We start from the raw sequence: 25,351 nt of genomic DNA on the forward strand, positions 1-25,351 counted from the left end.
ATCTGAATGTTTGATAGAGCTCATCCAAATCACTGATACGGATTTTGAATATGACAGGGTCAAACACAAAGCTGATGCTTCATCTCTGGGGACATCTCTAGAAATTATCCTGTCAAATCAGCAACTTCTACACCCATCAAACCTGTTAACTGATAACCACTTGGCTCTTGTTATCAGCCTTTTTGAGGATATCATGAAACATTCAGTCAATGACTATTTAAATGCACCAGTTTGAATCACAGATCTAACCCTTATTGGCTTATGAGTTGAGAAAATTATTTAGTTTCTCTCAGTATCAGTTCATAAACTGTGAAAGAAAGAATAATCTTGCACAACTGGCTTGGCTCAGTGTTTGAGCGTCAACCCATGAACCTGGAGGTCATGGTTCAATTCCAGGTGAGGGCACATGCCTGGGTTGTGGGTTCGATTCCTAGTGTGGGGTGTGCAGGAGGCAGCCAATGGATGATTCTCTTTTATCATTGATGTTTTGATCTCTCTTTCCCTCCCCTTTCCTGTCTGGGATCAAAAAAAATATATTTTAAAAAGATAGAAAGAATAATCCTATCTACCTCATAAACAGAATACCGGAGAAAAATCTATCTACAATAGCCTTCATGGGTCCTGGAACATACATAGGATTGGACACATGGTAGCCAACATTATTATTGCTGAATTTAATGTCTGATGTATCACACTTTCTGATGAATTTGACATTATAATGGGTGTTGTTATGGAGGAGAAAAGGATGATGATACGAAAGTGGCAATGAGGAGCAGGGACGGCTGCCCCACCATCAGGCTGAGGGGAATGAGGGATTGTGAGAGAAGGCAATGGCTCCCAATTGAAGGCACTGCAGGGGAAAAGTGTGTTGCAGGCAAGGAAAGAGAAGACAACAGAAGGGAAAAGGCAGGTTATGCAGGGGATTTTGCTGATGTGTGAGCAAGAGTGCCACCCAGCTTGCTGGAAAGGGTTCAGAAGATGAGGAGAGGTGGGAAATGGGTTCCGCAAAGGAGATATCCAGAGCTGTGTGGGGGTTAAGGAGTCAGGGGGACTCTAGATGCTGAATTTCTTGCTAGTCCTGATTGTTCCAAGGCAGGACAGTGGTGGTGGAGTAGGCTGTTAGTAGGAACAGACTAAACTAACTAACTAACCAACCAACTAACTAATAAGAGCAGCTGGAATTCTAAGGGAAATAGTGAAATTATAAGAATAACCTATCAAAGATTGTAAAGATTTTAGAATATATCTAAGTACTATAATATGCTCATAATCCTATATAATAAAAGGGTAATATGCAAATTGACCCTAACAGCAGAACGACTGGGATAACTGGTCACTATGACACATACTGACCACCAAAGGGCAGACGCTCAATGCAAGAGCTGTCCCCTGGTGGTCAGTGCGCTCCCACAGGGGGAGCTCTGCTCAGCCACAAGCCAGGCTGACAGTTGCCAGTACAGCGGTGGTGGCGGGAGCATCTCCCGCCTCCTCAGCAGCGCTAAGGATGTCCAACTGCAGCTTAGGCCTGCTCCCCGCTGGCAAGTGGACATCCCCCAAGGGCTCCTGGGCTGCCAGAGGGATGTCTGATTGCCAGCTTAGGCCCAATCCCCTGGGGAGCAGGCCTAAGCCAGCAGGTGGTCATCCCCCAAGGGGTCCCAGACTGTGAGAGGGCACAGGCCGGGCTGAGGGACACCACCCTCCCAGGTGCACAAATTTTTGCACGGGGCCTCTAGTATATACATAAAACTGCACCTATGGTATTATATAAATCATATCTACAAACACATGCATAACATTGGTAGGAAATAACCTAAATATAAAATGTTTATATTAAGTTGAATTCTGGATGGCTTTTTTTTCTTAATACTTCTTCATAATTTTCAAATTTTTTATAAAAGGCTTATTTTTATTTATAATCAGAAAAGCCCTCATGATTTTTACATAAATAGTTGTTTCCTCGGGTGTTATTCTAAGATGCTGCTAATATTCTGTTTCTTGATATGAGTAGTGGTTTTCCAAATCATCATTTCTTAATTATTTAAAAAATATGTAATGTGATAAATGCCATTTTTGCTTCATGTTGTATTACACACACACACACACACACACACACACACACTCCCTGCAGTTTAGCGGCCTCTGTACATGGTATCTGCTCATGTGTAAAGAGAAATGAACACATGAACCATGTTTAGAAAGGCTTGGGGGAATACCTGGCATATGGAGGTCTCAGGGTCACAGAGGTTGCTGTGTCCATTACATTGACATGGAACACAGGTGCCCAGGGTTGGCCCAGTGGGGCGGACACCCGGCCCAGAACGCAGTCGATAAAATCCTGGCAAGCATGTCTGAAAGAAAAAGAAGCCAATTAGAACAGCCAACTGAGAAATCTTGCTTTGGTATAAACACTTTGGTTCTCAGTGTAGTTCCAAAGGACTTCTTCCCCCGCCACCTGCATTAAAGGCAACATCACGTACAAACACAAGTGCCATTTTTGATTCCTAAAGTTTATTTCTGCCTGGTCCCTAGAGTGTACAGGCAGCATCCATATCATCAGATTTTTGTAACAGAAAGCTGTCACTTACATATACCACTCAGCCTGAAAATGCTTCAAATAGTCATCTTTTTCTTGAGAAAGAGGCTTGGTTTTAAATAAAATTGTCATAAGAAGTAAAGAGAGAATTCCAATATCCTTTACAATCTAAAATCTGCTCCTTTTGTGTTGGATGGATAACTAGCAAGTGTCCAACAAGCCTCAGAAAAAAAAATCAAATAAATAAAATAGTATCATGGTTGCATTATTCATATCAGTATAATTGAAAGATTATAAAAGTAAAAAATTCAAAGTAATAAAAGCTCTACATGTCTTGGGAATATTAGGCTGCTAATAAAATTTATCTTTCCCTGGTCTATTTTATTTATTTATTTTGCAATAAAAACCAGAGAGTAGCCCACAGCTCTCATTCGCTGAGAATGAGAATCATCTTTATGTTCTGGGCTCAGTCCTCTCTGTATGTAAAACTGCTGCCTTTATCAGACACGGATTTATGAGTAAGAGTCAAGAGTTAGTTTTTCAGATACCACTGAAGATTACAAAGGGACTGCTTTATCACTCTGGCTCTGTAGGATTTTTTCACAGGATATCTTGTTCCCATTCTTAAAAGAAAAGTGACTGCTTAATCGGCAGGGGAAATACTAGTGGATTAAGAACTTCATCATGCCCCTGCGTCCTTTTGGTTCTGGACTAGGTCCTCTCTAGTGGAAGAGGCAAAGTGCCTTACAAAGGGAAAAAGATCAATAGTCAACACATTCCTTGTTTGCTTTGATTCCCATAATGTGAAAGAACCTCAATTAAGAGTCCCTGCTTTTATCACAGTCTATAAGAAAGCCTAATGAGATTTAATAATGCCAGCTGATAAAACCGGGAATAGTATTCAAAATATTTTGAGCCTCACTTGTTTCATGGTGGATGTCTTATTCTATTTTAATAAGTTTATTCATATTATTAAAAATCAAGGTTGATTTTTCCATTTTTACCAAATAAGGTCTAGAAATTATGACTGAGGAATTCTTTTGAACATAACTGAAGAAACAATCCAAGGTGTATTTAAAAATATTATACAGTGTGGGTTGTTCCAATTCTTTAGCATGCTGACTGAAGAATGAAATTGGATTTTCTTTATATGGAATTTAGCCTTGGATACCTATATAATTGTTGTTATTATTTTCGGGGGTATATTTGTGTGGGGTGTGTGTGTGTGTGTGTGTGTGTGTAAAAATCGCACACAGTAAGTTTCTAGCTCTACTTTATGTCTCAAGTCTAAGAAGAACGAAGTTAAGAAATGGCACTTTAATTGAAGAATCATACGATATTCAATCTGATAGACTGAAATTTGAAGGTGCGTGCCACAGGTGACGTTTACTGTAATACACTCCCAATTTTTCCTGTGACTATGCCTCTTCCCTGGAAAGGTAGCAGGACAAAGTAGAAAAGCACCCCTCGTGCAAGTCCAAGCTGGGTTCCAACCCTGGCTGCGCACAGATCATCTGAGGAGCATTCAGTACTGATGTGGCTCCAACACAGGGGTTTAAATTCACTTAGCAGAGAGTAGAGCCAGGGTTTGTTTCCAAACTCTAGGAGGGCCTAATAAGCACAGGGCTGAGACTCGCCCACATGCCCCTCCTTCTTGGCTGGAAATGCATGCAGACCCTGGTGACTACGGAAGCCTTGGCCTGAGGAGTTAGTTTTGTTTGAAGGATACAGGGAAGTCTCTTGTCACTGAGATACCATTTTCATCATTCCGTGAATGAGCAGGTGTATGAATCCAAATGATTTCTGAAGTTCTAACCAGTTAGATTACTTTTGTGTCCTTATTAAAGTTCTAAGAGTTAGCAAGGAAAAAGAGACTTCTGTGATGCAAGTAAGAAACTTTAAAACACTTTTTTTTTTAAAGAAATGCGACATTTATTTCTCTTTAATCTCCTCCTTTCCTGGGTCCTCTTTGTATTTATTGTTTCCATTAACAAACTTAAGTGTGTTTTTCAATAGCAGATGTCTTTCTTCTCAGCAAACGGGGGCAAAATTCATGAGAATGATTATATTTAAGTTTGGAAAAAGAGAGGAAAGATAATAGTTACTTTCTAAAGTCCTGTCTAAAATCCTTTCTGGAACACACTAAGAATTTTTTAAAAAAGGCAAATAAACACTGTTCTAATCTTATCCCTTTATTTCTCTAACTCAAACTCAAAGTTTCCTTGTGATGAAATTATTCATTGGTCCAATATTCTTCTGATTTCCTTCTATATGTAGTTTATTTTCATAGTATAGTATCTCATCAAAATATTAGAATCAAATTTACACAAAAATGTGGGAGATAGACAGAAGGGAATGGGAGACAGAGAGTAATGAGCCAATATACACCAGGTGCAGAGTTCTCAATGCCCCCTTATTTGCTCAGAGTTTAACAATAAAAATAGATATTTGTATAGTTGACAATTAAAAGACTATCTTATATCTTTACACGGGTTTTGCAATCAGGCAATCGTGAGTTTAATTCCTGTTCCCCACTTACTACACATGATTTTGTGGAGGTCTTGAATAGTCTGGGTTTCAGTTTCCTCACCTATAACATACGGATACTGTATAGCATAATAGTTGGATATAAGTATATTTTGGTATTTTGAAACAGACATGCCTAGATTTAAATGCAGTTTTGCTGTTTCCTAGCGGTGGGATCATGAGCAGGTTTCTTATCCTGTCTGGGCTTCCATTTCCTCATCTGTAATAACGGGATCATATTATAGCCTCAGTGATGTTGGTATAAGTGTACTAGAAAATATGCTTGGCATTGTTCCATACACAGTAAGAACTCAATAAATGGTGTTTTATTTTTTACAGGGTTGTTATGAGGATTAAGTGAGATAATGTATGTTTAGTGCTTAACATACAATAAATCAAAATGGGTGCTTCTATCCCCAGGTAATTTTTAAATATAGTCATTGAAAATAGACTAAAAATAAAGGCAACAGTGATTTTCCAAGTTGCATTGGGAAACAAAATTACAATGTATGTCACTTACCCGTACCATTCCTCAATATCTTGTATCTGAACAGAATATTTGGGTCTTTCATGTGAAGCAGAAATAAGAAAGGGTGCCCTAAGAGGTGTGTGTATGTAAGAAAAAAACCTAGTTTCACTATTTTGTCCTTTGAATTTCATGAGCTGATCACGTGTTTAAATTATTTGGGGATTAAAAACAATATTTTTACCCCACAGAAGTGACAGCTTTTGAGTGGTGACCCAGCAGACACCAGCTATTCAACTGTGAGCCAAACATCCTATCAAACCTGCAGGAGGGGAAATGACCAAAATATGACGTAGAGATCAACCTACGCATTTCTGTTTTCCGTGATCTTACTGCAGAGAGCCACATATCCAATGGTTAATATTTCCTGTTTCTGCACACAATCTAACCTGAGTTTAGGTCTGTTTAGACAGCGTGGTTAACTGAGAGGATAGTGAGGCGCTGCTTCTATATTGAGTACATTAAATTCAACGGCTCCCACACTAATATGTGTGGTGAGAAAATTGTGTCCTTTATTTGACTTCTAAAGGTAATATGGTCTCTACTTCAAATCATAAATTGAAATAAGTAGGCATTTCCAGAACTAACATTTTCAATGAATAGGCCTGTAATGTCATAACACTGCACGTAACAGGCAAAGGCTACGTGTTATCCCAACTGGCTGTATTTTCAGTGGTAACTAACACTTAATTTTGTTTATTTGCACCATATTTTGGGTAAAAACATGAAATGAATACCTTGTAATTGCAGACGTTTTTAGAATACCATACATTTGGTGAAAATGTGGTGAAGGAATTGCTTTGTGTATTCGTGACCCAAAGCATATGTTATCGGAATGGGATGTATTATTTCAAAAATGTCCTTAGCTCTTGCTTTGATGATTAGATTTTATGCCTGGGTAATTACACTTTAGAATCATGATGAATTATAAATAAGATATATAATGGATTAGAGGCAATGGCTTGTGGAGAACACCTCAGGTACCTTATTATGAGAGATAAGTCTTTATCCCCATGATCTCTCCACTAAGATATTACTGTAATTATTGTCTGTAAATAGGAGCTTAAGTGAAATTTACGAGAAATAGGCAAAGCCACAAATATAGGTGGTAGTTTGTATATGGTCCCAGTTTTTCTTGATTTTCTTCATTTCTCACTTGCTTCATTTGTGCTAAATTATATTTTCATATAAAGATAGAAAATTACTAAGATTAATGCGAAAACATGTTTTAGAATATACTATCTCAAAAGCCTACTGATCACAACAAGGAGAGTTTTTAACATTAAAAACATGGAATAGAAAGTAGACATTAAAATAATTTACTGCTCTACTAACATTTTTGTTTAATAAGTGAACAGTAGTATTATTTTAAATAAATGCAGAAAAATATATAGCTGTAGTAACTTTCTCTTCAAGATAGTTAGAGGTCAATCTTGACTACTTACTGAATATCATCTACACCACCCTAATATTGCAAAATCAGAGAATTTTGGAACTTCAAAAGCCAATCTCCAATTTTTTATATAATTTATGTATAATTTTTATATAATAACTAAGGCCTATAGCAATTAAGAAATTGACCAAGACTACATAGTAGTCAACAGTATAGCCAAACACTCCTTAGGATAAGAAAAAAAAAATCATCTGTTTTCTAGAAAAATCTTAAGCTCTTTCTGTCTTCTACTTTTAAATCTTTCATGCTCATTGGAAAGATGGCATATTTTTTTAAAAAAAATTTATTGTTTAAAGTATTACAGAAGTCTCCTTTTCCCCCATTGACCTCTCCCCAGACGTCCCCACCCCCCGCACATGCCTTCACCCCCCTTCTGTCTGTGTCCATTAGTTATGCTCATATGCATGCATACAAATCCTTTGGTTGACCTCTTACCGCCTCACCCCCTGTGTTCCCTCACAGGTTGGACTGTTTGTTTGATGCTTCTATGACTCTGGTTCTATTTTTGTTCATCAGTTTATGTTGTTCATCATATTCCACAACTGAGTGAGATCATGTGATATTTGGAAAGATAGCATTTTTATATGTGCCACACTCACTGTCATTTTTCACATATACACTATGTGTATTTGGGTAGGTTGTGTATCTATTACTTACTGGTGTGTGTGAACAAATGTACATCCAATTTAAGAATGAGATGGGTTATTTGATGTTATTAGACCAAATGAACACATTTGAAGAAATACTGCCCTTCAGAGCAGTCACAAGCAAAGCTATAACATCATTCCAAAGATGTTTCACAAGGAATTTGAAGTTATTCTTAGGAAATTGCCCTCTGAAAAACCTGGAGTTTAAATAATGGTTACTAAGTTGAATGACACTTCAGTTTACAATGGGGCTTTTAACACGCATGTGTTCATTTAAATACATCCTCATGGTGACTGTATAGGGAAACAAACTGAGATGCAGAAACAGCACCCCTAGAAGGATTCAGCAAAACCAACCCACATTTCTTTTCACTACCCCATGCCACCTCTCCAGAGATTTATACTCATCATTTTTAAGTTGTACATTAGTTTTGACCTGGTAGCATCACATGCCTCATGTACCATACTTCATATAAAACTTCTCAAATCTTATTGACAAAAGATGCATACAATTATTCATAAATAAATTAATACATGGATCTGTAGCTATTTATTCCATTAATAACAATATTCACCTAATGCGGTTTTAGCATCTCTAACTGTTTAGAGGAACTGCCACGAAAATAAATCAGGTGTAATAAAGGGCCTTATAAAACATTACTTCCTGACTGCTTCATATTTTTACAGATCTTTCAATTTTCATAAAATATTTCCCTTCCAATGCGATCCTTACTAATAGGTAACAACGGCATCATCCTCTTTACTGTGTCTCACACTGTAAGTGGAAAATCAAATAAAATAGGGTAAGAATATGCATGAAAGTAAAACTGATTGCAGCAGAGGTAGCTCGGAGAGTAGTTAAGAGAGTTGGGCTTGCCCTGCTGGCATGGCTCAATGGTTGAGCGTTGACCTATGAGCCAGGAGGTCATGGATCGATTCCAGGTCAGGGCACATGCCAAGGTTGCAGGTTTGATCCCCAGTGGGGGACGTGCAGGAGGCAGCCGATCAATTATTCACTCTCATCATTGATGTTCCTATCTCTCACCCCCTCTCTCTTCGTCTCTGAAATCAATAAAAATATATTTTAAAAAAGAGAGAGTTGGGCTTAAACAGGTAAGTAAGAGCCAGCTTACCTCGCAGGACAAACCGGAATAGCCTGGAGGACAATCACATCTTTCGATCAAGTGAGCCGGAGGAGTCAGTGCCGTTACAGGTCCTTGTTCAGCTACCTCCATTGAGATTTCAGAAATCCTGGGCACAGCAAGCAGATGCTTATATTACAGTCAGCAAGTTAAGATCACCCAGCAAACAGACAACCCTAGGAGAAGTGTCCTCTCAAATTTTTGCCAATAACCTTAAGCTCATTCTATTGTTTTGAAGCTGCCTATATTTTAGAAACTTATGCGCCACACCTTATTCCTGCATCTATGCCTCCTCAAAGGTTGAGATTGCATATTAGCAAAATATTCACATAAATCATAAGGAATTTCATAAATTAGATGTCTGATGTCCTGTTGAGAAGTTATTATAAAGATTTCCCCTCCACTTTTTAAAATGCGAGTGGCTTCAGATAGGCATGGCTAATTAATTAGACATTTACATTCTTTCAGACAGACAACCCATGGTCATTCCCTGTGAGAATATCTCCCATAGTCACTAGCAAAATTGCTTTTAATTTACAACTGGTGCTGATTTCTTCCTCTTGAGTGTCTGAATATCCTTTCTTAAACTTTAGAAAACAACGATTCAGCATAATAGAATAATATTGATCTTTTTCTGATGATAAAATATTTTCAAATTAGTATTTTGTTAGTTTTATTAAATGAGTCCTTCAAGCAACTTAACTTTCTGCTCCCTATTGGTGGAAAGGTCCTTATAATTGAAAAAAAAGATTCACAATGAAAACACTGATGCCCCTTTTAGTAATTTGAAATTATGCATTAAAATATATGCAGTTCATAAACTCAGACTGTTTCATGACTAAGTGATAACATGAAGTGTTCTGCAAAGAAACGTCTAAATGAGACAATGAATAGTTTTGCTTGCATAAAAGGCACCTTTGATAGTTTAAGGAGCTTGAATCATAAACTTTACAACAGGCATAGGTAGGTTTTATTGACACTAAATTATGAATGCACATTTTGACTTCGCTGGCATTGTAACCTGCATTTTGAAGATCAGACAGCTTTTGTTCAACACACATACAGTTAACATTCTGATTTCCTTCTCCTCTTCTTACAGGACGCATAGCAGCTGTGACCTGTAAACAAACCACTCCCCTCCCAGGAGAAAGGCTCCACCTTTATGGGCCTCTGAATTCCCTGAGGGAGGAGAAGGCAACTTGTTTATGGACATGTCATCCCCCTGGAAATCTCCTGGTGTTTATAACCTGTGGATTTACTAGAACAGTCTTTCCTTCTCTTGCACATGCTTGAACACAACAGACTAGTGAGTATTTAAAAACCAAGTGGAACTTGAATGGTGTCAACAACAGATATTTCTACAATACATTGTGGTTTTTTTCCTTCCCAGGAGATGAGAGAGCAACTGCTTTCCCTGAATTATGGATTTGGCCAAACTCAAGCTTTTATCCAAATGAATACTGAAATGCAAAGTTGTTATGTCCTTCAAATAAATGTAAGAGAAGACAAAAGCAAAGAGGGAAAAAAAATAGCCTTGACAATATGTACAAAATCTGAATCTCATAACCAAGTGTATAAATAACTCAAGTGCTCCACTTCTGAGACTACTTAACTCTAACTGAATAAAGCTGCAGGGCTCTGTCTTAACTACTTTGGGGGAAGATTCAAGCACATTTTTGAACTTTGTCACAATTCCACTGTCTTACGACAACAAGTGCTGCTCCACAGATGTATGTGTCCTTATTGTTGCTAGACGATGATTCTAGTTTTTATTGAGTCTAGAAGAAAAGTGAAGTCTTTTATTTATTCTAAAGTTTCAAAAATGGTCTCCTAAGCCAGAGGATATTATTGTGAGGGATGTGAAAAAAGGTAATGAGGGGAAGAGACTTATGAGGAAAAAAGGCAACCTCACAGTATAGGAAGACAGCATCTGGGGGAGAGGCAAGTAAAGTAAAATGAAAAATGCAGGACAACATTGTTTCTATCATTTCCACTAGCAAACGTTCTGTGCACTAGCAAACTCTTCTACTGCAGCCCAGCACAATTTGCAGAATAATGTTTGCACACTCAACACTGTCTTCCAAGCACTGTCTTCCAAGCGCATGAAAGAAAAGGATTTTTGGGTTATATGATTAATATAGTGTGAACATTTGAAATATTGGTATTTTTATATTCATTGGTTTGCCAATGAGAGGTTTCATAATTTTTTTGTTTTGTTTTGTTTTCCTGGTCTGGTCTACCGATTCCTTATACGAGATAATTTTCAAATATCTATTGATTCCATAGTCTCACAGGGCATAAGAGAGAAAATGAAGTGCCAGAGAACTGGAAATTCGTATATGAAGTCAACTCAACTTTCTGCCTCCATAGTGTGAAACTTAATTACCTCGGTGTGGTTCTTCATTTTATCTTATTGGGTAACTTGCTCCTTCGACTCAAGGAACATGACTGTATGTGCTCATGATGTTGAAGTCTCATGGCATCTCCATCATTTGTCTGCTCTTTAATACATAATTTTTAAATGTATTCCTTGCTATTAATTCCTTTTCCCGTGGTCTGTGAACATGCTTACTTCTCTTTCAAAGTAAACAACCATCTCTCGAACGTTGATATTATTTGATTTCTCCCTTTTACAATTATGTTTATGGAAACATCAGTCTACACTCACTATATTAGGTTCAATGTGTTCCATTTATTCCTCAAAACTTTGAGACTTAAAACCCCACTAAAACTGGTATAAAGCATGTCACCAGTATGATCCTAAGTGTTACTATCAGCAAGCCTCATTTTCATTGACCTGTTAGGATCATATGAAAATATTATAGCCCCTTATAGTATTCCTATCTTTTGACTTCCATCATTTATTCTTGCTTGTCTATTCAATGTGATTCCCAATCCTTTTACATCATGATGCACAGGGAAAATGACAAAATGACAATATCGTATGGTACACTGGGGTGAGGTGAGAATGCTCAGGGGTCAAGGAGTTAGGACCAACTCGTCTCTGTCTGGTGACCCTGAGGGTTTAACGAGGTTATTTTCTCAGCAATCATGCAGCCTATTTATAGCACGACAATTAATTATATCTACCCTAAAGGACATCTCTTGAATTTCTGACTGGCATTTAAAACAACATGTCAAAGGTCAATTCAACATTTTCCCCCTTAAACATACTTTTCAATCTATTTTCCTTTTGGGGGGGAATAGCAGTAACTTCCACCAGGTGACCTAAAAGCCTTTTTTAACTTTGTCTTCTGTCACCACACTCCCAAAACAAATGCTTTTAAATCTTTCTTGTCTGATGTCTTATCTTCCCTATAGACTCTAGAATAAGAAATTAACTTGGGTCCTTTCTAGTATAGTTTACCTGCTTTGTCTAATCACATTTCCATAGGTAGCCTTGATAAGTATATAGTGAATGTCATATAGTACATCTAAGAAGTCTTCACGGGTCACGGTTCTACTGACTCGAGGATCATCACCATAATATTTCCATTCTCTCTGTTAACAAGAAAATAAACCACTGATGAAACTGATTGTAAAACCACTGACATCCTTGCACCAAACAACGAATACCCTTACCTCTGTCATTTCAATTTCATGCCTTGTCAGTTGGCCAATGAGAGGAGCGGCCGTATGCCTGACGATAATTCTAGCATGCGATGGAGTCCCACCTCGGATGATAACTTGAGGCTTATAGGTAGAGACACCTGTCTCTTCTCGAGCCTCAAAATAGATGGCATACTTGAGTTTTCCACCATAGGCCATCAGCTGACAAAATAAAATGAGGAGCGATGAGTTGTTAGATAAATGTCCAAATGGAATGATTCCAAAAACATGTTTTACTTTGTTCTCATGTGACTTCAAAGTTCTTGTCCTTACCTTCTTTCCTTCAAATTGTTCTGGCAGTTTCCAATAAAAAGGCTCCAAACGGAGATCCTGGCTCACCAGATCCATGCGGGCAACAATCTCTGGATCTTGAAAAGCGATGCCTTTGGTGGTTGTGTGCTGCAGCGCCTCATCCACCAGGGGCAGAATGGTCTGCTCGGGCTCCAGAGACACCTGCAAGGGGTCAGACCACAGCAGGAGGCTGAGCTCAAGTCTTCGGAGCACTCCTTTAAAACAAGTTACGGACGGACTGCATGTCTATCTGCAGGGCCATCCCCGAGCTGATAAGCTGCCTTCACAAGAAGCCGAACTAGTGCCTAGTGAGCAAGTAGGGCAAGGGAATACATCTTTCTGACTTGTTTGCACAGGGAAAACCACGTGTCTGAAAATCGGAGCCTTTTACACGAAAAGGTAGGAAAGGTAAAAGGAACGTGTAAGAAAAAATGTACATGCTTCCATGCTAAAAATCCATGATTCTCTAAGGCGGGTTTGGAATAAATGTGCAAGCCTGGTGTTCATTTGTGTTGCACGAGCAGATCAAATTCACGCTCTGGTGCCCTGACTCTTCAGCACGCAGCTTCTTCCCATCCCAAACATGTTTCCCTTACAATGTTTCCCTTTTCCACTTGGCATCCATTTCTGTATCAATGATAAATGGACTATTTTTTAAGGACTATTTAAAAAGGCATTTATATCAACCCTCTAATGGCACATGGCCCCTTCAGCATTTCTAGATGTGCGCAGGGGAAAAGGTTGCTTAAATGTTTTGCCATTTCCTCCTCGCCCTCAGTGGCTGGCTAAAAGACGCCAGCAGGGCTAACATTATACCATTTCATGGCTCAGCGGGTCCTTACTCACCCACGCACGGATCAGGCCTTTCGCTTCAGAGCACTGAGTAGTGGCTCCGAAGCAATAGCAGCTGCTGCAGCCAAGTGGGTTCTTGGCATCAAGTCCGAATGTGCCGGGCTGGCACCTGTCACAGTGGACACCTTCCACGTTCACCTGATGAAAGATGAGAGCTCCTCAGCGTTCTTAACGATGAAGTTACGAGAGAATTAAACTTGAGAATGAATAACAGGGGCACACTTTTAAAAAATTAAACAAAAAAACCCACCAAGTGTTAGACTCCCAGCTCAAGTGGTACATGTAGTTAGTCTCCTTAAGGGATGAAACCGTGGGTCTAAAAATGCTTAATTTATGCATAAGTACATAATCAAGGATATTGTATATTGTTTTTTTTTAAATCTAAGCAGCACATTTTCTACTATGCTGCTGTTAACGATATGAAAGAGTCATGAGAATTTCAAAAGCAAAATAAAACATCAATTCCTAAACAGTGGTGTGATGCAAAAAAATAGATGCAAAAACAGGATGTGAAAATGTAGATTTATATAATATTATATAATGTATACATACTCGTATAATGTATATTAAATATAATGTGTGGTCACAATTATATGTAATAAGGCAGCATTGTACTTTGGGTTTTGTTCAGGGTCCTCAATGGCAGAGGCTGCTCTTTTCTGAAATTCTCAAGATTATTTTAACACTTACTCCCTGGATTTCATCCCCTTGCTTCTCTGTCCTCCCTGTAATGACTTTTTTCTTGAAAAGATATCTATGACTCAGTCTTAGCATTTACCCTGAAATTGATTTTTCAGATATATCTAAGAGGGAAATAAAATCTCTCTCATCCTTTTTAATTGGCTGTTTTTCTACACCATTTAACAATATTAATGAGGGCTGAAATTTCCACATTGTTACTGTTTGTAATGTCAGTGTTTATATGTGATGAAAATTTTACGAAACCTCACAGCAGTAAATATATTTTTCAGTGTACAGTGGTTGCAGATTAATTTGGGGAGTAATGGGTTTTTTATAAGCCTTATTATTTAGCTGTGATTTTTCTCTGATGATGCTTAGGAGAGCTGTATTTTTCTCTCCTCTAGATTATTGTTATTTAAGCTAAGTGGACATGTACAGAATAGTTTACTATTGAAAATATGTTCCATCTACCAACTAGAAAAAAAGTAAGTCTTTGGTTAAATACAAGTTCTTAAAAAACCGTGTTTATCTATATGCCAATGGACATTTATAAACAAAAACATTGTGTCTATCAATGAGTTTTGTTTTATCTGTTTGTTTAGCTCAATGAAGCAGGATAATGAACACTGACTAAAGTTAATACTATGGCTCTATGAAAATAACCTTGAGGACAGTTCTCCTTAATGCAGCAGTTCTCAACCTGTGGGTTGCGACCCCTTTGGGGGTCGAATGACCCTTTCACAGGGGTCGCCTAAGACCATCGGAAAACACATATATAATTACATATTGTTTTTGTGATTAATCACTATGCTTTAATTATGTTCAATTTGTAACAATGAAATTGGGCGTCACCACAACATGAGGAACTGTATTAAAGGGTCGCGGCATTAGGATCGTCTCAGCCTTAATGTATTTTGGCAGCACTTACCTTACAAGTGCACTGCCCAGTCTGATCCATACAGGTGCATTTTTTAGTCTCTGAATCACAGGTCGCATCATCAGTCCCGGGCAAGAAGCAGTTACAGGGGTCACAGTGAGGGTAGTTCCAGTAACCTCGACTGCACTCTGTACATTTTGCACCAGCGAACTTTGGATGACAGTTGCACTGGCCCGTGTTTATATTGCATTGGAAATCCAAGGATCCCACCGTGCTACAGTTACACGCCTACGGAGGAGATAAAAACAGCAACCGCTAACACCGTTTCCTGGGAAATACCTTAAAATTTTAATTCTAATGTTTCTATGCTCCCATTAAACACATATTAATCATATGTCTATGATATGCCTTTGTACTGTTCTAGTTTAGTCGCTTGGGAAACATCAGTGAACATAACACTAAAATTGCTTCCTGCATTTACTAAAACATATGAGTGTCCAGAAACCATGATGCTATTGAATAAGAATGGAAATGTACTTTCCCTGCCTTTTTGTGGCAAGGAGGAATTAAGTATGGGTTTTCTTCAAACCGTTTTTGTTTCAAAGATGGGACTTTAGACAAAGTCATTTTACTTTATCATCTAGTTTTTATAGCATTTAAGTTGTACAGAGACATACAGTATAGTTTAATGGAGGGAGACAAGTAAATATATAAATAGAACACAATGGAATAACATTGTAGAATAGGGGAAATGCAGAATGCTATGTGGACATATAAGGAGCACCAAACTGGATGTGGGGAAGCCAGGGAGAATTTAGAGAAGTGATATTGAGGGTGTTGTTTTTGCCATTTTGTTTTTCAGACAAGCCTGATTTGAGATGCTTTGCTGGTAACTTTTTTCATTCATTCATATATAAATATGACTTTCTCTTTATTTATGGAATTTAAAATTTTGCTAAAATTTTTTAAAGTTTGAGGTTGTTTTAATTAATTTACTGGAACATGGTGAGTTACTTTAGTTTGGGAACAAATTGTTTTTTGATTTAGTGCTATTTCTTCAAATTTGTGTTTGAATTTTACTTCTGTTCTAATTAACCAGTTTTGTTCTTCAGGATCACTTATAATTCCTAAAATATACCACTTTTGTCTATCAATCAACTCTATAACACCTTCATGTCTTCAGTAGTTACCTTCTTATTTGCCTCTCAAATTTATTCTCTATGTTATACCTCCCAATTTACACAGTGAAAATTCTATTGTATGTATATACCACCAGTGTTTATTTTAGTTACACAATTTATTGCATGCTTAGCACTTTCCAATAATTTATTTTTAAAAAATATATTTTTACTTATTTCAGAGAGGAGGGGAGACAGAGAGAGAGAGAGAAACATCAATGATGAGAGAGAAACCTGACCGGGAATTGAACAATGACCTCCTGGCTCATGGGTCAACATCCAACCACTGAGCCATGCCAGTCAGGCTCCAATAGAATTTGTTTATTTATCTCTTCTTTGACTTCTGCTCATCCAAGTGTCTTTTCTTTCTTATATTCTTTTAAATCTTGCGGCTTTTGATTTACAAAGCTCATATCTCTTAGTAATAAAAGTGTCAAGTGTATTTCTAAAATGTCATTTAGGATCTTCGAATAAATAAATCATTTTCAGAGACCAGCTGGGCCAATGATCAATCTACTGTCTCTGAGCTTTAAATTCACTCTTCCCTGCCCTGTTTGTGATACTGTGGTTAGAACCTGTACACATTTTTCCATGGACAGGTTGCAGAATGTTAAGCTTCATCAACAAAGGGCACTGGAGGGACTCAATAAAACCACAGTGGTGGGAAGACACTTCTGTCCTGGGTTCTGTCTTCATTACTGTCATCATTATCATTATTTTATTATTTAGCATTGAGAGCCCAGAAGTTCAGAATGATGCCAGCGGTGCCCTCAAAACCACTCTCTCCAATAGGCAGCTATCGGAGGAGCTTTGGTTTGCACATAGCTCTGCCCATGACAGGCTGTTTCTAAATAGCTCCAGCGTGCCCATGGCCTTCAACAGTAGTGGGCAGCTTCCATAGACTAGCATTTGCCCACAAACTCTGTCGACTGGTTTGTTGATATTGTTGTTTGTCTTACCACAGGCAGGTTGTGTGTTCCTGTGGTAGCCACCCTCTCTTCAAACATTTCTGAACCTCAGTCTTGCTGGGGTCGAGGAGAGGGAGCTGTGTGACCTCTCCCAGCCCTTGATTCCTTTATGGTCCGCCCTCCATAAGCCTAGAAATGGTAGCTGCTCTTTTATATCTGATACTTCAGGATCCCTTATATCCCTCTTTTATCCTTTTTCAGTAACTTTTTTAGTAACTACCTTTCACCAGTTAACAAGTCTTTATATTCTACTTTCCCTGCTTAAATAACTGGTGTGCTTTCTTTCTCCCAAGTGGGTTTTTACTTGGGATCCAAGTGGGTACCACCTCTTTCTGTATCACAGTGTTTACACTTAGTCGGTCACCTGATTCTTTCTGGAGCTGTACTATTCTTCTTCTCAGATGTACAGCTCTATGGCAGACTCATATGCCTAGCAACTTGCCAAATTTCCAGACCTAATTCTGGCTGGATCTCACTTTGTATTTCTCACACGTTCATTGCTCAGCTTAATTCTCATATCCACCACTACTGGGGATATTACTGCTTCTGCTCCTGCCAACAGCAGTTTACTTATGGGACTACTCTTTCTAGAATGTGATGTACAATCACCGGCTTCCAATCTATCATCTCTTTCCTGTCCAAATGTTCTGTGAAATATCTTCCCAGATTCTGATGTTAAAATAATTGCCAGGCCTTATTTTGGGTGTCTTTATGATTAAGTATTTCTTTATGTCTTCATTGCTATCCAGTAAAAAGGGCTGCATAAGAGTTGTTACTAAAAGTTCTTTTAAACCCCAAATGTAATATTCAATTACAAACATGTATATAGTTTCTAAAGCATAGAATAACCCACTGTCATCACTCTGAATAACTCATCCTGATAGAACATCAAGAGTAGAATGAGATTTCAAAATAAGGATGATTGGCTTATTCACATAAATATTTTTTTCATTGACTCAAACAAAATGGGCTATAATCAGAAAGAGAAAATTATAATATGAATGGAAACTATAATCATGCAGTGCATTTAAAAAATGTCTGATGAGACATCCTTATCATTTAACTAAAATATAAAATGCTACCCAATATTCACATAATTCTTAAAGACTAATTGGCAGTACAAACAGACATTGGGAACTTTCTGAATCAGAAAGTATATCCAGGAAGTCATAGTAAAGACAAATGAGATCATTAACTATATGTTTACATAGCACTATAACCGATATCAAACTTAAATCATAATTAGATGTAATGTTTCTTTGGCAAGAGAGGATTTATGCATGACTTCCCTGCTAGCAAGAGATGGCAGGCTTTGTATTCTACTCCAAGAAAAGCTCAAATGATGTGTGTGCTCACACCTCAGCACTGAAAAATTACCCATGACGCAAAGAAAGGAAAGCTATAAATCTCAAATCACTGCAGATTTGGAGTATAGTCATCCAAGTATTTAAAATAGAACACATGCTCATAAATATTTGTGAGGGCTCTATGAATTTTTTGTAATTGATCATCATGATGAGGTGTGTATTCAGAAATTTATATTTTTAATAATGGTTCAAAGTAATCAAAACACTTCAAGCCACATAATGTTTATTCAATAATCACTATATAATGGTATCAAACCTACAACTACATTTATTTATTTATTTATTTATTTATTTATTTATTTATTTATTTATTTTAAATATATTTTTATTGATTTCAGAGAGGAAGGGAGAGGGAGAGAGAGATAGAAACATCAATGATGTGAGGGAATTATCCATTGTCTGCCTCCTGCATGTCTTCCACTGGTGATCAAACCCACAACCTAGGCTTGTACCCTTGAATGGAACTGAACCTGGGACCCCTCAGTCTGTAGGCCAAGGCTCTATCCACTGAGACAAAGTGGCTAGGGCCTTACAACTACTTTTAAAAAAATTACCTTGGTCTATATTTTATCCTGATTTATATACTAAACATTAGGTATCAGTTTCAACTTCAGGAATTTCATTAGAGTTTGGACACATCATTGGATTTTGTGGCTGGAATGGAACCCTCATAAGTTTCGTATGGCTTATTCATGAGTCCAGGGATGGGGCAGATGCTTGGATTCAAAGTGAAAATGCAAACAGTCATAGAATTTTGTAGCATTGTTCATAGTCATCTAAAATTTTGGAACTCTGGAGGAATTTTTGTTTTGTTTACAAATATGTAGCAATATGAATCTACAAACTGGAGTTCCTTCCACCCTCATGCTGAATATATGTCTCTCAATGTGAGTTTGGTCATGAAACTTTCTTAGGTCCAGCCATGGAAAAAACCGAGGATTTTTCTAGGCTAAAGGTTGATAATATGACTCTTCAGAATCTTCTCAATTATTTTCTGGAAACTGAAACCTAGTCATAATTTGAGGGTAATTCATATATATTTTTGGCAAATTCCTTTAATTGGTTCCCAATTTCCTTGTACTTTGCAGGGATATTTCATTGTGTGTAAGTGTTAGGCTCTAGCTGTTTCCATTTTATTACAGATTTTTTTCTGTTCTTTCCCCCTCCTTTTTGGTAGGTATCATAGATGAGGCTGCATAAATGTGTACTTACTTCATTATCTTTGCCACAACTAAAATGTTAGATACTGATCAATAGCTGCAATCACTCCATAATGTTAGTTCTATATTGTTTTGCAATATAATATTGGATTTTGAAATGCCCAACTATAGAATTCTACCAACATAAACAAATCTTTTTTAAAAAAATTTCAGATGAAATAAATCAATTCACTCACCTTACAACCAGAGATAATGCTGTGGCCCCAGGTATTAGGTACACATTGAGAACACTGATCTCCAATGGTATTGGGAGGGCAAATGCATCGACCAGTCTTTGGGTCACAATTATTACCCAGATGAGAGCAGTCGCAAGCTTCACAGATGAAAGGGGAAACAAAAAGTAAACATTTGATACTAAATGTTCATTTTATATTGTGATTTGTGTTGTTTTATTTTCCATACTATGGTCAAGGATTCTTAAAAGTGAAAACTTAACTCATTCATTTTTCATATCATAGTACAGTGTATTTCACAGAGGAGTTGTTCAACACATATATTATAATTCACTTAATAATTTCAAAAGGTAAAGCATTTTAAACTTTTCAAATAAGCTTAAGGAAAGAAAGAACTGCTGTATCAGATTCCATGTTAACTCTATTACCTCATATCTAGATATTATAAAGGTCTGAATTTCATTTCTATAATTAAGTTCATAATTAATTTTCTACACTGTATAGATTAACAATTCCTTCCTATTGATGACTCTGATTTGTAGTTAAAACCTGTAAGTATAATAGGCTTCCTAAATTCAGTATATCCTAACATACATCAGGACATTTCAGTTTTGCAAATATTTAAAAATAGTTAAATTACAGAACTGTATATATATATATATATATATATATATAAGATGTTTTTGAGTTTTATTTACCAACTGCCTTATTTCTTTTCAATAGATTTTGAATTTCCCATGCTATGATATAATATATGAAGGGTACAAATTCAACCCTACCCATACACTATCTCAAAGAATGCAAAAATAATATCTGATATCTTCAAAGCCATCCAAGACAAGGACTGTATGCCATTTATTACCTATAGTTTACCTAGGTACTGATAATACTTTGGTTCAGTGTTTCATATTAAAGAGGAGAAAGCAAGAGAATAAAAAACAAATATGCGAATTAAAATAGAAGACCAATATTATAAGAAACCTTTAAATTGGTTATATGATGATTAAATCTTTTAAACAAAATACATTTGGGATATTTGATTAAGCTCACATTTTAAGGGATAATAATTATCATTGCTCACAGCATTTCATACCAGCTGTGAAAAATGTTTAGCACAATACTTGGCATAGGGTAAACACCAAGTAAATATTAGCTATTGTTTTTGTTGTTATTAATATTGCTGCTAATTTTCAGCCAAAGGATTTAGTTTACATATACCATTGACTAAGGAGAAAAATAGTGCATACTGTGTTTAAATTAATGTACTAAAAAGTGTCTTGGGATGGTTCAAATCATTACCTACAAATAGAAATTCTCTAAGTAGTTCTTCAATAGAATCATAACACTGACTTACTAGGAAAACTTGAGTAATTCACTACTTTTTTTCTTGTTAAAATAGAGTGTTTACCACATTAATCATACTAATAAAGAAATACCATTCATAACAATAATAGTAAATACTTACATATACCTTATATGCCAGGAATTTCTCTAAATATTGTATAACCATTAATTCAACTAATTCTTACAAAACCCCAGCAAGGTATATACTATTATTTTCTTTATTTAATAGATGAATTTTGTAGAGGGACAGGGAAACCAGGTCATTTGGTTAAGTCACATAATTTGTTATTTGTGCAGCCAATAAACAAATTCAAGCTCTTTAGAGCAAAGCATGCTTTCAAACATGCTATCCTGCCTGTTTTGTGCTTGTTCTCTGTTCTGTTTTTCTGGGTTAAATGCTACTAAGTCTGCAGTTCTAAAATGTTATCACTATTTCAAAATTTTTAAAATGTTCTTGCTCTCATTTATAATTTCTGGTAGTGGATATATTTGAATACATAGTGCCATTTCATTAACTCCTAGTGAGTAAAAATAGTGAGATTTAAATAACAGAGTATATTTTAAAATGCAGCTTTAGCATTTTAGTGTATACAGATATTGACTTAGAGATCACACGTAGACTCTTAGAGGGTCTACAATGATAACATTTAAAATAATTTATAATGGTTTAATTTACTATCACAACTGTATATCAAAGGTATTTGAGAATATCTAAAAGGTACTGGTTTTTAAAATAATTTCCTATATCACTCCTGGCACTTCTTACATAAATTCACTACAGTAGTCCATAATAAAGTCTTAAAATCTTACCATGTATTTATCATGATGCTGAGGATATAGGAATATCATCAATACTGCATCAGTGAGTTTAGTAAGCAAAGGTTAATTGGCTGGAATAAGGGTTAATTCCAAATTAGTGACACATAAATCAATGCTAAGGTTAAGTCTTTACTTTCAATTATTTTGTGCTATTTCCTACTTTCTGTATCATGTTTGTCAGAAGGCTGTGGCTGGATATCTGAGAATACTGTTTGAGGAAGTCATGGTCAGAAACCCCCACCTGCACTTTCCCATGAACTAACGAATATCTAGAGCCAATCTGCTTCTTTCTCGGAATATCACAGTTTTTAAGGCACCTGAAAGTAGAAGCAAACATAATTTTTTTTTTTTTTGTAGCAGAAAAATATATTAACTCCCCTAATCCTTGTACCAATTTTGCAACAGGAAAAGGAAAAGTTGAGCTGTATTAGCTTGGGGGTAGAATTTAAACCAAGACAACGTTGGCACCAGAAAAACTGAACTTTCGAGCTGCAGTGGCCTTTGAGTGTCCGGCTGAATGGAGGTCACACTCAGGGAGAGAGAGACACAGTGGAATTGAGATCTGCTGATGGATTTATATCAAGTATTTACAAGCACAGTTTTGCATAAGGCAATGTTTCAAATTGCAGTGTATTTCTTTTGATAATTTATTTAAAATAAATAGATGTTTCTTATTAGGTTAGATATTTTATATCATATATTTGTTGTCCTTTAATTTCTGGAAACCCTGACGAACAAACTGTTACAGAGCCAAGACCCAGAGAATGAATGTGCCCTGCTGAGTCTTCAGTAACAGACCTGTGCACCCGCCTTCTTGGAAGTTGAAATAGCCATGGGCACAGTGGTCACATTTCTTCCCTGTCACTCCAGGCTGGCACCAGCATTGGCCGCTCTCCTCACAGTCGAATGATTTAGACCCAAAGGAGTTACAGTTGCAGGGAACACATCCTCTTGGTGACTGTAGGCCAAAGGTTTCGGGCTGGCATAGGAAAGGAAAGAGAAATGTTAAATTTAAATCGATTCCTTCACTATAGAACAAGATCTACAGCACTAGAAGATCAGGCAGGAGAAAAAGGGGCCTAAGGGTTATGAAAGTTTCTTCTCTGATGTTAGGACAACTGAGTTGTCATTCAATCTAATGGAAACTTTTTGTAATATCCAAAGATAAAATTTCAGTTACTTTGAAATTTCATCCAGATAAAGGCAGAATTACGGCATTATTATCCAGTCTGATATATGTTCACTAGCTTTTCCCTGTACTTCCCAAGATTCTAACGGCACTGTGGAAATAAGCTAAGGTTGGTATTTTTATTTTAATTAAAAATTTTATTTGCTTAAATCCTCATAATCTGCACTGATTACTTTCAGATCTTATGAACTCCTTCTACTTGATAATGCTTTAAATATTGTTACCCACAGCCTAAAATTAAAATAAATTATCTCCTCGAATATTTTTTCTACCATATTTCATATATCCATAAATACTTCTAATCACCACTCTAGGGCCCACATTATAAATATAATTTTCAGGTTTTGCCTATACTGACAAAATAATTGATTTGACAAACATCTAGTTCTTGGGTTTCATCTTAACAATAGAAATTGATTTATAAAAACAGACATCAAAGATTAGGTAAATGAAGAAAAACTTTTATACTCTGAGAGTTATCAGTATGCACATCCCTTATCTACTTATAACAAGTAAGTTTCTATGGTTAAGTTTTCATTGCTAGCTTTGGCTGACTTTTTTGAAATACATGCCAACAGATCTAGAGGGACTATAAGAAAATGCTGATGGATTAAAAATTACGCCTACTAGAAAAATGAGAAGCACATATCTTATTTAAAGTATGTCAGGGTTGTCTTTTTAAATATAAAATATGTCACATTATTATGATATTTTAACCTAGAAAATTGGTCTTAGTCATTGCTTCTTTGTAAAAAATAATTCCCATTTTGGAAAATTAGACTTAATAGTTACTTCTTGGTAAAAATAAATCTTGCTACTTAAAGTGAGCCACTCAAAGAGAAATGTAAGCTGCATTAAATATTTTTGCCATTATTGTTAACAGTATTAAAAATAAGTCCTAGAAAATAAAATCACACTAAAATTATTCTTTCAAAATGACTATAGCTAAGAATAGGTTTGTATTTAAAATATAAAATAGTTTGAATGAGTTTGAAAAATAATTTTATTTATATTTACTGCTGACTTTATTTTTACTTCTAGTTCTAATTCAGACTTCACTACATGATTAAAGAAGGAAGTGTGTATCAGTTCTAAAAATGACCTAACACATGCTATTGAAATTCAATTATAGAAAGAAAACTTAAAACATATAATATTTTTATTCATAAAAACACTTCAGTGTAAGATTCTCGATACTTGACCCAGAGAAATACTTAGAAATTGGGAAAAGGGTTAAAGTACAAGCATGCCCATTACAATATTATTTATCATAGTGATTAACTGTAGAAGCACCTCATGTTCAATGTTAGAGAAAATCTGAATAAATTAAATTATGATACATTCATGCTATAAAATGATATGCAGTCATTAAAATCCTGTTTTGAAGCAGTTTTAATGACATGAATATGCTTAGTATATAGCATTAAGTAAAATTTCAAAAAGCAGAATACAAAATTATATATACACTGTGATTCTAATTACATACCTAAAATGAAATACCTACCACTCAGATATACACAAATGGAAACATACATACATAAAAAAGACTAAAACATAATACAGTAAAATAGTTTTTAAAAATATCTGAATTATAGAAGTTGTATATTTGCATTTGTTTTTCTTTTCTAAATATTCACTTAGAAATCTGAATTGTAAAGATAGTACTTTATATTCATCTTTATTTCCTAAATATTTAAATATTGCTTTACTTAGCATACTTATCCACACACACACACACACACACACACACACACACATATATATATATATACACATATATATACATGTATACATATATATTTAATGGGAAATTAATAAAATATTAAATAAACTTATAAATAATGGTTATTATTAAAAATTTCCAAATTTGATCATGTAAAGAAATTTACAAGAAGAAATGTCTCTACCATATTTTTCTAGTGTTTAAATTATGCAATTTTAAAAGCTGAGTTATAC

At 36.1% G+C, this 25,351-nt stretch overlaps 1 protein-coding gene across 2 annotated transcripts in view; it reads right to left on the reverse strand.

Annotated features, from left to right (window-relative positions):
- LAMA2 (laminin subunit alpha 2) overlaps positions 1 to 25,351 on the reverse strand; it is a 478,805-nt gene that overhangs the window by 149,323 nt on the left and 304,131 nt on the right. For both annotated transcript variants that reach the window (XM_081094172.1, XM_081094171.1), the window contains 9 exons: positions 23,005 to 23,185; positions 20,047 to 20,183; positions 15,189 to 15,425; positions 13,574 to 13,717; positions 12,710 to 12,889; positions 12,410 to 12,598; positions 12,195 to 12,328; positions 8,819 to 8,936; positions 2,214 to 2,348 (listed from right to left, as the gene is read on the reverse strand). In XM_081094172.1, coding sequence (XP_080950298.1) covers positions 2,214 to 2,348; positions 8,819 to 8,936; positions 12,195 to 12,328; positions 12,410 to 12,598; positions 12,710 to 12,889; positions 13,574 to 13,717; positions 15,189 to 15,425; positions 20,047 to 20,183; positions 23,005 to 23,185 — 1,455 coding nt within the window. The remainder of the gene's footprint in view (positions 1 to 2,213; positions 2,349 to 8,818; positions 8,937 to 12,194; positions 12,329 to 12,409; positions 12,599 to 12,709; positions 12,890 to 13,573; positions 13,718 to 15,188; positions 15,426 to 20,046; positions 20,184 to 23,004; positions 23,186 to 25,351) is intronic.

This window comes from Myotis nattereri (assembly GCF_964212035.1).
Source record: "Myotis nattereri genome assembly, chromosome: 6".
Taxonomy (NCBI): Eukaryota; Metazoa; Chordata; class Mammalia; order Chiroptera; family Vespertilionidae; genus Myotis; species Myotis nattereri.